This window comes from Taudactylus pleione, unplaced genomic scaffold, assembly GCF_031769625.1.
Source record: "Taudactylus pleione unplaced genomic scaffold, aTauple2 ptg000495l, whole genome shotgun sequence".
In the NCBI taxonomy this organism is placed as follows: domain Eukaryota; kingdom Metazoa; phylum Chordata; class Amphibia; order Anura; family Myobatrachidae; genus Taudactylus; species Taudactylus pleione.
This window is the reverse complement of record NW_028284897.1, coordinates 206,801-219,244: the sequence shown is the minus strand read 5'-3', so window position 1 is coordinate 219,244 and position 12,444 is coordinate 206,801. Positions and strand designations below refer to the sequence as shown.

Below are 12,444 nucleotides of genomic sequence, written 5' to 3'. Positions count from 1 at the left end.
CGATAGGACAGAGACATGCACCTTCAATGAGGCAAGGCGGAGACCTTGATCTAAGCCCGCCTGCAGGAAAGCCAGAACTCTGGATATCCGAAACACCTAGGGAACGTACCCCTTAGGGCGAGGCCATTCAAAGTAGGTATGCCACACCCTGTGGTAAACCCTGGCAAAGGGCAGGTTACCGAGCTCTGAGCATGGTATTAACCAAAGAGCTGGAAAAACCTTTGGACCTCAGGAGGGATGTCTCAAGAGCTACGCAGTCAAAGACAGCCGACCCAAATCCGGGAAAAAGCAAGGACCTTGAGACAACAGGTCGACAGAGAGACTCTAAAGATCTGTGTACCAGTGACGTCTGGGCCACGCTGGTGCTACCAGCAGGATCTTGCCTCCTTCTTCCTTTAACTTTTGAAGTACTCGAGGAAGAAGGGAGAATGGAGGAAACAGGTATGCAAACTGGAAGGTCCACCTACTGACAGAGCGTCTACCAAGAGAGCCTCTGCGCCTCTAGTTCTGGACCCGAACACAGGCAGCTCGTGAATGTGTTGGGAGGCCATAAGGTCTACCACTGGAAGGCCCCACTTGTCCACTAGGAGCTGAAACACTTCTTGGTGAAGAGACAATTCCCCTGGATGCATGTCTTGACAGCTGAGGAAGTCTGCTTCCCAGCTGAGTACTCCTGGTATGAACACTGCCAAAATGGCCGGGAGATTGTCTTCCGCCCATGTCAGAATGCGTGACACCTCTGTCACTGCTGCCTGACTTCGAGTTCCTCCTTGACGGTTGATGTAAGCCACAGTCGTAGCGTAGTCTGACCGAACCTGCACAAGCTTTCCGTGAAGTGTGAGTGCTAGAGGGCCCTGAAGACCACCCAAAGTTCCAATATGTTAATTGGTAGGCAGACTCCACTGCTGTCCACCGACCCTGAAAGAGTGTGGACCTGTCACTGCGCCCCAAACCCGGAGAGTGGCGTCCATCATCAGGAGGACCCAGTCCGGAATCCAAAAGGGGGGTCTTTTAGTGAGGTGACATGTCTGTAGCCACCAGGCAAGAGACAGATGCACCTCCGGAGAGAGCACCCTCGTACGTGCTGTTATCCGATGGGGTAATCCGTTCCACCTGGAAAGGATCAATTTCTGCAGAGGCCTGGAATAAAACTCTGCAAATTCCACCATGTGGAATGTCCATACCATGGATCCCAGCATCTGCAGATCTGAGTGGATTAACACTCGGCGACTGCGTAGGCATCTACGTACTTGCATCTGCAAAGTAGAGATCTTTACTGCGGTCAGAAAGATCCTCTGCTGTTGTGAATCCAACAGAGCTCCCAGATGGAGAATGTCTGAAGCAAAGACATAGGTGCTGCAGGCGGCAGTGAATTACATCCGAAGACCCTGCCAATAGCAAGAGGTCATCCGCAGATGGGCCACCAGGACAGCCATAATTTGGGAATGCAGTAGAGGGGCCAAATGGTAGAGCCCAAAACTGGAAATGTGGCTGCTGTATAGGAAACCTGAGAAAAAGCTGGTGAGAGGAAGCAAATGGAATATGCAGGTATGCATCCTGAATATCCAGTGACACCATAAAATCCCCAAATTTCATAGACAGTATAATGGAGCATAGGGATCCCATCCAGAACCGAGGTACCCTGAGAAATTTGTTCAGGGACTTAAGATTGATGATAGGTCGATAAGCTCCATTCGGTATACAAACCAGAAATAGATTGGAGTAATAACCCATTTCTCCCTAAGGGAACTAAACAAGTTCCATGACTCCTGCTATAAGCAAGGACTGTATTGCTTTCTGGAGTTGTAGGGCCTTGTCATAGTCTGACAGAGGGTCTGTGCAGAAAAACTGATAGGGAGGCCTTCCGCGTAAGAAGACTCCCGTCAGGCTGAGGACTTATGCTTGGACCTGGCAGTCTTCTTGAGGCCTGTCTGTCTAGGGAAGGGCTGACCTGTAGGCTCACCTTGGGGCCGAAAGGACGAGGTCCAGGACCCCAAAGTAGTATAAGCTGAAAGCAGACGCGCATACTTAGCCGCTGCAAACGTATCCACAATCTTGTCCCAGTGTGGACCAAACAAGATTTCACCATTATAAGGCAACCACTTCAATTCTTTCCTAGAGTCCACGTACGTTCTCCAAGAGCACAGCCCTAAGGAACTGCGAGCTGACACAGCAGCAGCCGAAATCCAGGAAGCTAAGAGACTGACATCCAAAGCAGTCTCATTAATATGTATATGTGGCTGAATCACAGAGCTTACACCCCAGAGTTGATCTCTGGTGGCATCCGAAAGAAAGAGTCCGTCCCAGAACTCTCCTCGGCCATGGCCAGCCTGGGGGCAGCCCCTGAAAGAGAATACATCAACCCTTTTATCCGTAGTATCTTCTAGGGAAGATATGGACTGTATAGGTAAAGCAGCACTTTTAAGTAAGCGCAGCACATGAGAATCCACCGCATTTAGAGGTGATTCCCAGTTGGTACAATGTTCCTCAGAAAAGTGATAGGCATAAGCCAGGCGCCTTTGAAGCTGGAATTGCTAGGCGATATCCAAGCCACTTCCAAGTGCTCTACTAGCTGATCAGATAAAGGATATTCCGCAGAAGTAACCTTTATTTTCCAGAACAGAGCATGTTTGGGCAGAGTAGCTGGCGTTCGGCCTCCCCAAACAACAAGGCAGAACGGTAACTTAAACAGAGTCTCCGCCTGTCGTGGAGAGGACTCGAGTCAGAGACATCTAGAATCTCCCAGATGTCATGTCATCGTCATCAGATTAGACCGAGTTGACGGCATAAGTCACAAGGCCGGTCCAAGGGGTTTATCCCCCTGTATCAGAACCTGGAGGACAATCTGCCAGGGTGTGCCCTGTAGTAGAGTATTTACCAATGTAGGAGGAGGGAACCTGCATGGGTGTAACTTGTTGAGGCAGGCCCTGTGAGGGCAAAACAGACCACTGTGGGAACCACATCCAGGAAAAACACAGGTGGTACAGCCAAACGTCTTACCAGGAACGCCAATGCCGGAGGAAAGGACGTCCAAGGAGGCATCTGCGAGGTCTCCCAAACTTCACCTTGCAGCGAGACTGCAGGGCGGGAACAGAGTATAGAAAATAGAAAATGGCCACCGTCCAGGGGAGGAACGCTGTCACAGCCCGCCAGACCGCTGCGGAAAGGTGCTGTGAGCAGCGGGGGAGGCGCCGGCAGTGTGACAGGGAAGGCGCTCTCCCCTGGCATGCTATAACCCCCGGGATGCTGGAGCGTATCCTCACCGCTGCAGCCAGACGTCCCTGGTGGTCTAGTGATAGTGCAGGCTCAGTGCCCAGCTCCACGCACAGCCGTCCCCAGGGAGCCCACTTCCCTGGGGACAATGAAGGACCGTGAACCAGCGGGTGTCTACCACAGACGCCAGCTGCTTACCTGCAGTACCCCCCGTGCAGCCCAGCCACAGTCCCAGGCTTCCTGCTAGTGGAAACCCCAGAAGCCCGCCGAGATCCCCGGATCAGTAGCGGCGTCTCGGCGCCAGCGGGGTGTCGGAGCGGCAGCACGGACATCCATTGGACTGTTAGTGCTGAAGATTTTCTGGGGCTGGTAACAGCCCCTCCATGCAGTGCCCCGATTCTGGCCGGGCACCTACGAAACTGACGGTGCCTTGGCGTGGGGGCGGGATATAGGAGAGATGGGGGCCCCCAGGCCAAGGGAGAAAATTTTAACTGTAGTGTCCGATGATCACTGTCCATCGCCTATACCCCCAAGGTATCCTGTGGAACCCTATGGACCCTAAGGTAGAAAATGGGTTTAAAGAATTGGGTCTGGTTCTTCAGGGGGCCAAATGGATGCGACAAGTGTTTTAAACTTCGCACGTGACCGCAGCAGGCGTTTTTTTTAAAGATTTTAAAAAACACATGCTGCGGTCACGTGTAATGTTTAAAATACATCTATACGGCTCCCCGAAAAACCAGACCCAATACTTTAAACCCATTTTCAATGTTTTTTATTTTCTCCGCAAAATATTTGCGCGGTCGTTTTTCGGCAAAGTACGCAACTTACTAAACAAATTTGTGGTCATTTTATCATTAGGGAAGTGTCCAAAGGCTTCTGAAAGAAATCCCCACATTATAGGCAAAAATAGGGATTTAGCTATTCTTTTCTCCAGGTCTAAGATGGAGAAAACGTTTCTCATGTTTTTCACTATAAAAGTGCGATAAATTATCGCGGGGTGATAAAAATCGGCTGATCGTCAGCCGATAATTATCGCCGTTAATTGAATACGGCCCTTAGTGTGATATATATATCTATTCCCCATACCTCTGAGCACTGGGTGATGATGTATTTGTCTGACCATAAATGATACAGATAATCACTATATACGTCTCCCATCACACAGCTGGTCAGTGCTGAGGGGTTATTGGCCCTGGTTAGACCAGGCTTTATATCCTCTTTCTGTTACGTTCTGTGTATTTCCTGACTTATTGCGCTATACAGATAACACCTCGGTCATTTCTTACTGACACTATTACAGGTTATGTTATATTATTAGTAGGGTGAGGGCCCCAAAATATAGAGAGAACTTTCTCCTTTTGTTGTTGTTACCTGTATAATGATAATGCAGCACCAGAGTCTGCTACAGCTGTATATTAGTAACAAAAGGTTCTGCTGCACCTGTATTACACCAATACTGGTGACTTCTCCACCTGTATAAAGATAATGCAGCACCAAAGTCTGCATCAGCTGTATTATAGAACCATAAGGATCTCCTCCACCTGTATCATACCATTATAGCAACACTGGGGTCTGCTTTACCTGTATAAACATAGTGCAGCACTAGAGGCTGCTCCAGCTGTATTATAATAACACCAGGGTCTATTACTACTGTATTATAAAGAACACTAGTGTCTGCTCTACCCGTATAATGATAATGCAGCACCACAGTCTGCTCCCCCTGTATAACAATAATAAATACTATTACCAGCAGCCTCTTCCTCCTGCTGGAACCGTCACCCGGAAGTTTCAGTAAATAGAAGAAACGCCCCCTCTACATAGCCCCGCCCCTCTCTTCTGGATGTTACTATAACATATGTCTACCCCGTCCCTAGTATCATAGAGACCGCCCTCCTCTCATCCCCCTCCGTGCGGTGATTGGCAGCAGCGAATAGCCAATCAGGCGGCACAAAGTAGGAAGGACGTCCTGTAACTAGCAGCCACCTGCACCTGCCGCTCCCAGCTTCATCACTAGAGTAACAGCCGTATAGTCTAATGGTGTCCTCATGTACGGTGACCGGCGGCCATATTCTTATAGTCTCCCAGTCACAGAGCAGAGGGGGCGGGGCCACAGGGGCTTTAGCTGCCATTTTGCAACAGACATTCCTGACAGCCAGAGACAAGTAACGTGTCCTGTATTATATTATATTATTATTATTATATAGGGGGGAGGGGACTGTACAGTGATATATGAGGGGGAATAACACAGCTCCCAGCACACACTGGTATGTGGTATTATTATTATATAGGGGAGAGGGGACCGTACAGTGATATATGAGGGGGAATAACACAGCTCCCAGCACACACTGATATGTGGTTTTATTATTATATAGGGGAGAGGGGACCGTATAGTGATATATGAGGGGGAATAACACAGCACCCAGCACACACTGAAATGTGGTATTATTATTATATAGGGGGGAGGGGACTGTACAGTGATATATGAGGGGGAATAACACAGCTCCCAGCACATACTGATATGTGGTACTATTATTATATAGGGGGAGGGGACCGTACAATGATATGTTGGAGGAAGGGGGGGATAACACAACCTCCAGCACACACATATATATGGTATTATTATTATATAGGGGGAGGGACCATACAGTTATATATGAGAGGGAGTTACACAGCTCCCAGCACACTCTGACATGTGGTATTATTATTATATACTGTAGGGAAGAGGGGACTGTACAGTGATATATGAGAAGAGAAACACAGCTCCCAGTACACACTTATATGTGCTATTATTATTATATATGGGAGAGGGGACTGTACAGTGATATTTGAGGGGGAATAACACAGCTCCCAGTACACACTGATATGTGCTATTATTATTATATATGGGAGAGGGGACTGTACAGTGATATTTGAGGGGGAATAACACAGCTCCCAGCTCACACTGATATGTGGTATTATTATTGTATAGGGGAGAAGGGACTGTACAGTGATATATATGAGGGGAAATAATCGCTCCCAGCACACTCTGATATTTGGTATTATTACTGTATAGGGGTGAGGGAACCGTACAGTGATACATGAGGGGGGATTACACAGCTCCCAGCACACACTTATATGTGGTATTATTATTATATAGGGGGGAGGGGACTGTACAGTGATATATGAGGGGGAATAACACCGCTCCCAGCACACACTATGTGGTATTATTATTATATAGGGGAGAGGGGACTGTCCCCTATATGAGAGGGAGTTTCACAGCTCCCAGCACACACTGATATGTGGTATTATTATTATTATATAGGGGAGAGGGGACTACAGTGATATATGAGGGGGAATAACACAGCTCCCAGCACACACTGATATGTGGTATTATTATTATATAGGGGAGAGGGGACTGTACAGTGATATATGAGGGGGAATAACACAGCTCCCAGCACACACTGATATGTGGTATTATTATTATTATATAGGGGAGAGGGGACTACAGTGATATATGAGGGGGAATAACACAGCTCCCAGCACACACTGATATGTGGTATTATTATTAATATATAGGGGAGAGGGGACTGTACAGTGATATATGAGGGGGAATAACACAGCTCCCAGCACACACTGATTTGCGGTATTATTATTATATAGGGGAGAGGGGACCGTATAGTGATATATGAGGGGGAATAACACAGCTCCCAGCACACACTGTTATGTGGTATTATTATTATTATTATTATATAGGGGGAGGGGACCGTACAATGATATGTGAGGGGGGGGGGATAACACAACTCCCAGCACATACTGATATGTAGTATTATTATATAGGGGGAGGGACCATACAGTTATATATGAGAGGGAGTTTCACAGCTCCCAGCACACTCTGATATGTGGTATTATTATTATATAGGGAAGAGGGGACTATACGTTGATATATGAGAGGAGAAACACAGCTCCCAGCACACGCTTATATGTGGTATTATTATATATGGGAGAGGGTACCGTACAGTGATAAATATGAGGGGAAATAACAGCTCCCAGCACACTCTGTATTTTGTATTATTATTGTATAGGGGTGACGGAACCGTACAGTGATATATGAGGGGGAATAATAGAGCTCCCAGCACACACTGAAATGTGGTATTATTATTATATAGGGGGGAGGGGACTGTACAGTGATATATGAGGGGGAATAACACAGCTCCCAGCACATACTGATATGTGGTACTATTATTATATAGGGGGAGGGGACCGTACAATGATATGTGGGAGGAAGGGGGGGATAACACAACCTCCAGCACACACTAATATATGGTATTATTATTATATAGGGGGAGGGACCATACAGTTATATATGAGAGGGAGTTACACAGCTCCCAGCACACTCTGACATGTGGTATTATTATTATATACTGTAGGGAAGAGGGGACTGTACAGTGATATATGAGAAGAGAAACATAGCTCCCAGCACACACTGATATGTGGTATTATTATTATATATGGGAGAGGGGACTGTACAGTGATATTTGAGGGGGAATAACACAGCTCCCAGCTCACACTGATATGTGGTATTATTATTGTATAGGGGAGAAGGGACTGTACAGTGATATATATGAGGGGAAATAATAGCTCCCAGCACACTCTGATATTTGGTATTATTACTGTATAGGGGTGAGGGAACCGTACAGTGATACATGAGGGGGGATTACACAGCTCCCAGCACACACTTATATGTGGTATTATTATTATATAGGGGGGAGGGGACTGTACAGTGATATTTGATGGGGAATAACACAGCTCCCAGCACACACTGATATGTAGTATTATTGGGAGAGGGAACCGTCCATGTGATTTCTTATTTATTTATTTTTTTTAATTATGGGGTATTGTGTGTAGAATTTTGAGGACAATAATGAATTTATTCCATTTTGGAATAAGGCTGTAACATAACAAAATGTGGAAAAAGTGAAGCGCTGTGAATACTTTCCGGATGCCCTGTATAGGTGAGTGCATAACAAATCTTATGCTGGTGAAGGGGGTAAAAGCCCCAAAGAAACCTTTTGAGGCCCGCATCTCACTGTATAAGGTGAGTGGTCAGTCCGGCAGATGTCTATGAGTAGTGCTGGTACTTACCATTGACGAGGTTTCTTTGTTGGTCTTTTACTCTGTTGGAGATTATAGAAGTTCCCGGACGAGTCTTAAAACGAAAAGTAGAGAAAAAGGAACATTCTGTGTGTATATATATATATATATATATATATATATATATATATATAATTGCCAGCGCTTGTGGACAAATCACATTTTATATTACGGAATCGGTAACTTGGGAAGCCGCCGGAATCTGAGGACCCGCCACAGCGCACGTGCTCGTGTCCGGGCCACACATTCTGGCCACTATCAGAGTGGGACCCGCCACAGCGCACGCGCTCCTGTCCGGGTCTCCATTACCACCCACGCATCGGCGGCAGGACTGGTATGTATGCCCAAGCCCCCTTGTTAGAAAGAGGGATGGGTAATGTAGCGTGTGCGCCAGGTGAATTCCCTACATCGGGGAGGCTTTACAGCTTATCTCCCCGGACTCCCTGCTTATTCTGCAGGGAGCTGACGCTAGCAGCCGACATATCGCGCTGCTCTGTTTTCTCCTTCCTCCACACATGACAGGGAGAATTATTTGTTATTACCGGTTAGGCAGAGTTTTCTCTCTGCACAGGCACACACTGGCTGCCTGCCAGTCATCGGAGGGGAGCTTCTCCCCGGCAGGGAGCGGGCATTCTGATGTACAGAATGCGCTTGGAGATCTGCCGCAGTTGCATGGTTCCGCCGCGCTCCCACATAGCAGCACGCTTCTAAGATGGCGGAGTTCTTGCTCTCTGTTATTAATCTAGTTGCCGGCGGTCAAGGCGGGGGTAAGTAAAGGTTCCCCTGTGGGTCAGAGTGCTGCAGCCGGGAGGTCTCAGTCACCAAACCGGACACAGCCCCCAGGGCATACCCCCACCCTCTCCGGACATGGCCATACAACGTCAGTCCGAGCGCTTTCTTCCCGGCCAATAGAGGGTAACATCCGTGGCTCTTAAAGACATGGCGGTGTGGGGACCCTGGGCTTGCTTCACGCGTCCACGCGCTGTACATGATATAGGCAACTATTCCCAATGATAGTCGCTGGTGCTCTGGCATATCATCACATACAGACGATATACAGCGCTTATAGCTTTATATAATTCTCAGTTCCTCTGAGCTAAGAGCAGCTATTTAGGCTCTGCGGTTCCCAATTTTTCGTACACTCCCACTGGGACTCATGTTCCCTTACAGTAATCCTTCTTATGCTGAGGTTTCCTTATGCTGAGCTAATATTAAGGTATAGGTTTTATCACCTTGCTGTGTGTATGGGCATAGGTGTGTATATGTATATGTAATTCTCACATAGGGACAAGAGAACTAATCTGTGTGGTGTTTGTATGTTCTCCCTGTATGGTAGGAGCTTCCTGTAATCTCATAACTCGCTGTATTATATTACTCATGGCTAGGCGGCCTATCACCAGGGCTCCTGTGACTTCTATTCATTGCTCGCTTTAGCAGCACATGTACTAAGGACGGTACTGCCTGCGGGTTCCATTCTCTTCCATGTTCTAGTCTGATGTACTAGAGGTTATTACTTTAGCTCTCTCCGCCTGCTTAGCCAGCCAGCGTACATTTGCTGCTGGACTAGATATATTGGACTCTGGGCCGTCACTGCGCAATGCTCCATAGTTTGGAATGCTGGGATTTTGGCTATATATAGTGATGAGCATTTTTAAAATAAATGATATCGGTGTTCATTCCCCATGAAATCACACCGGTTAGAGAGGATACACTACAAGTATGGTGATGTTAATTGTTTATCTCCTTTTAAAGTTGCCTATTTTTTTTAGCCACAGTTAATTTAATAAGGGTTCCGATATTGGGATTTTAGAAACGGAAATTATTGTACTGTTATCCTCGCTATATAGTTTGGTTAGTACTTGGGATTAATTCCACCTGGCGGTGTATTTGTTTGACTTTCTATGGCTGTATATATGTATGCTTATATATGTTTATGTAAATATATCTATTTACATAAACATGGATGGGCTGTTAACTGGCTACACTCTACTCTAGGCCCTTTAACCTAAGAGTTAGTTTCCTCCTATAGGAGTGCGGTGATTCTATGAGTCATAGCGTATGGTTCCTCTAATTACACGTCTCTACTAACAAATCTGCTCCTTCTGGAGGGCAAAAAGTGCCCTCACCTCGCAACGCACCGCTAAGACAGCCTGCGGGTGCCGTCTTCCCCCGCGGGTCGCAGTGTCCCGCGGGTGGGGAAATGTGCGGTGACCTGGTCACCGCTGGTGAATAGAACCTGAGTGCATGCTCCCGGCATCTATTCTACCTGTCAGCAACACTTGGGGGCTGCCCGGGGTGTATCCTTAAGTGCCGGGCATGCCTCCAAGAGTGACGAAAAGGTGACGCGTCTTATAGACACGTCGCCTTTTTAGGTGGGCGCACACGCGGAAGTGCCCTCTCTAACTCCGGCACCCTGCCTACCACCAGAGCTAGAGTGAACACTACGTAGCTCCAACCTAAAGACCAGGATTGAGAACGTAAATTCGCTGACATTTTACAAATGTCATTGGTATTCTACATAACTAAGCCTTTTGGTGTCTGCAGAGTGATCCTCCGGTCAGTCCCGCAGTTCTGCACGACCACGCGGGTTCTTGCTGCTCACAGGTAAGAGGTTACTCATTCCATTCAGAAATTAACACAACGAGCTCCTGTGCGGCCCGCACACTAAGCAGTCTATGAAATGCTACACTTAACACGTCTGATCTTGGAAGCTAAGTGGGTTCAGCTCTGGTTAGTACTTTGATGGGAGAGCACCTGGAAATACCAGGTGCTGTAGACTTATGGTGCCTTTCATGCTTCTAGCAAACTTGTCAAGTAGCAGGTAGTACAATGGTCTATCTGACTATCTTTGGTTGTTTTTGTGTCAGCTTCTTGGTGCTCCAGTAGATCAGTTGGTCGGTACACAGTACAGTTCTTATTGGACTGCATCTGATGAGTAATACCTAGGTGGTGATTCGGGCCTCTCACAGGGCAACTAAATTTGCCTTGTTTGTCTAGTCGCACTCACCAGGTGGTTCTCAGAAGGTGTGGGCTCACAATTGGGCTTCTTAAAGACCGCTATTGGTTGACGTGTTATTTTTTGTCTACTAGGTCGACGATAGAGAGAGAGGCTGGTCTTGTTTATTAACTTACTTTTTCCCGGTTACCTTGGTGATAGGTATTGCTCTTCAGGTCACTGTTTTTTTGCTAGTGTTTCCTGAGTATGCCTTTCTTTCTATTAAAATTACCTTAGTTGTCCTCTGGTTCCATATTACAACTTTAAACATACATTACTGAAACATGTTTAATACCGTAGGTAGTCTTGCTTAGGTTTCATGGTTTCCTAGTGGTCTTCCAGGTCACTTGGTGGCAATTTTTAAGATCCATTGTCTATAGTGGTTGTCATGTCTGCTCTACATGCAGAAGGTCTGGGGTTCAATCCTCGGTGAGAACAGATAGTTCAGTCATGAACCTAACTCTTTATCTGCCTTAACATAGCCTACGTTTTCCTTGTGCATTCCTTTGGAGATTGGACCTTTTGTAGTACACTGTTGATACTTGCCAGTGGTTCCAATTGTTCTACACCTTCTCTTAGAGATCTGTGGCACTGGCCGTTTGTATTTAATCCTTGCAGGCAACCCATCGCTGTGCTGTGATAATTGGTGTGTTTGTCTAAGAGTTCATTATTATTATATACCAGACATGGTCGGTTGTCTTTGATGTGCTTCCTGCACATGGAAATCTGTTGCTACTCAGTCTTACACACTGGTTCTCGTAATTTTCTTGCTGTTCGGTCTTATCTTCCTTAGGCTGCCAGTGGTTACTTGTTTTTTTACTGGATTTCGGTATCTGTTGCATGGCTACCTGTTCTGTATCCCTCCTGCGGGGAGTTCTCCGATCTCCTTTTGGGCTCCCTACTTCTGAAATCTTAATCTTGTGATAATCTACTGATTTCTCCAGTTGGTTGGATTTGAGCTCCTACAAGAAGTGGACCTTCTTTCTGATCTAAGTCAACTGTTGGTTCTTCTCACGTATTATCAGAGCTGGGAATTTTGTTCAATTCCTTTTTTGTTTCATCCTTTCTTCTGATGGGCATGAGTTCTGCACATTGTAGAACTCTTT

General features: G+C 46.7%; 2 protein-coding genes across 9 annotated transcripts in view; one reads left to right on the top strand and one right to left on the bottom strand.

The window, feature by feature from the left end:
- LOC148502483 (uncharacterized) overlaps window positions 1-12,444 on the bottom strand; it is a 170,174-nt gene that overhangs the window by 28,191 nt on the left and 129,539 nt on the right. The window contains exon 7 of one of the 8 annotated variants that reach the window (XM_088449759.1): window positions 11,826-11,831. The exons of the other annotated variants lie outside the window; for them this stretch is intronic. Coding sequence (XP_088305885.1) covers window positions 11,826-11,831 — 6 coding nt within the window. The remainder of the gene's footprint in view (window positions 1-11,825; window positions 11,832-12,444) is intronic. 8 annotated transcript variants of the gene reach the window in all.
- LOC148502485 (uncharacterized) overlaps window positions 5,310-12,444 on the top strand; it is a 33,679-nt gene continuing 26,544 nt past the window's right edge. The window contains exon 1 of the mRNA XM_088449783.1: window positions 5,310-5,375. The gene's annotated coding sequence lies outside the window, so the exon portion shown is untranslated. The remainder of the gene's footprint in view (window positions 5,376-12,444) is intronic.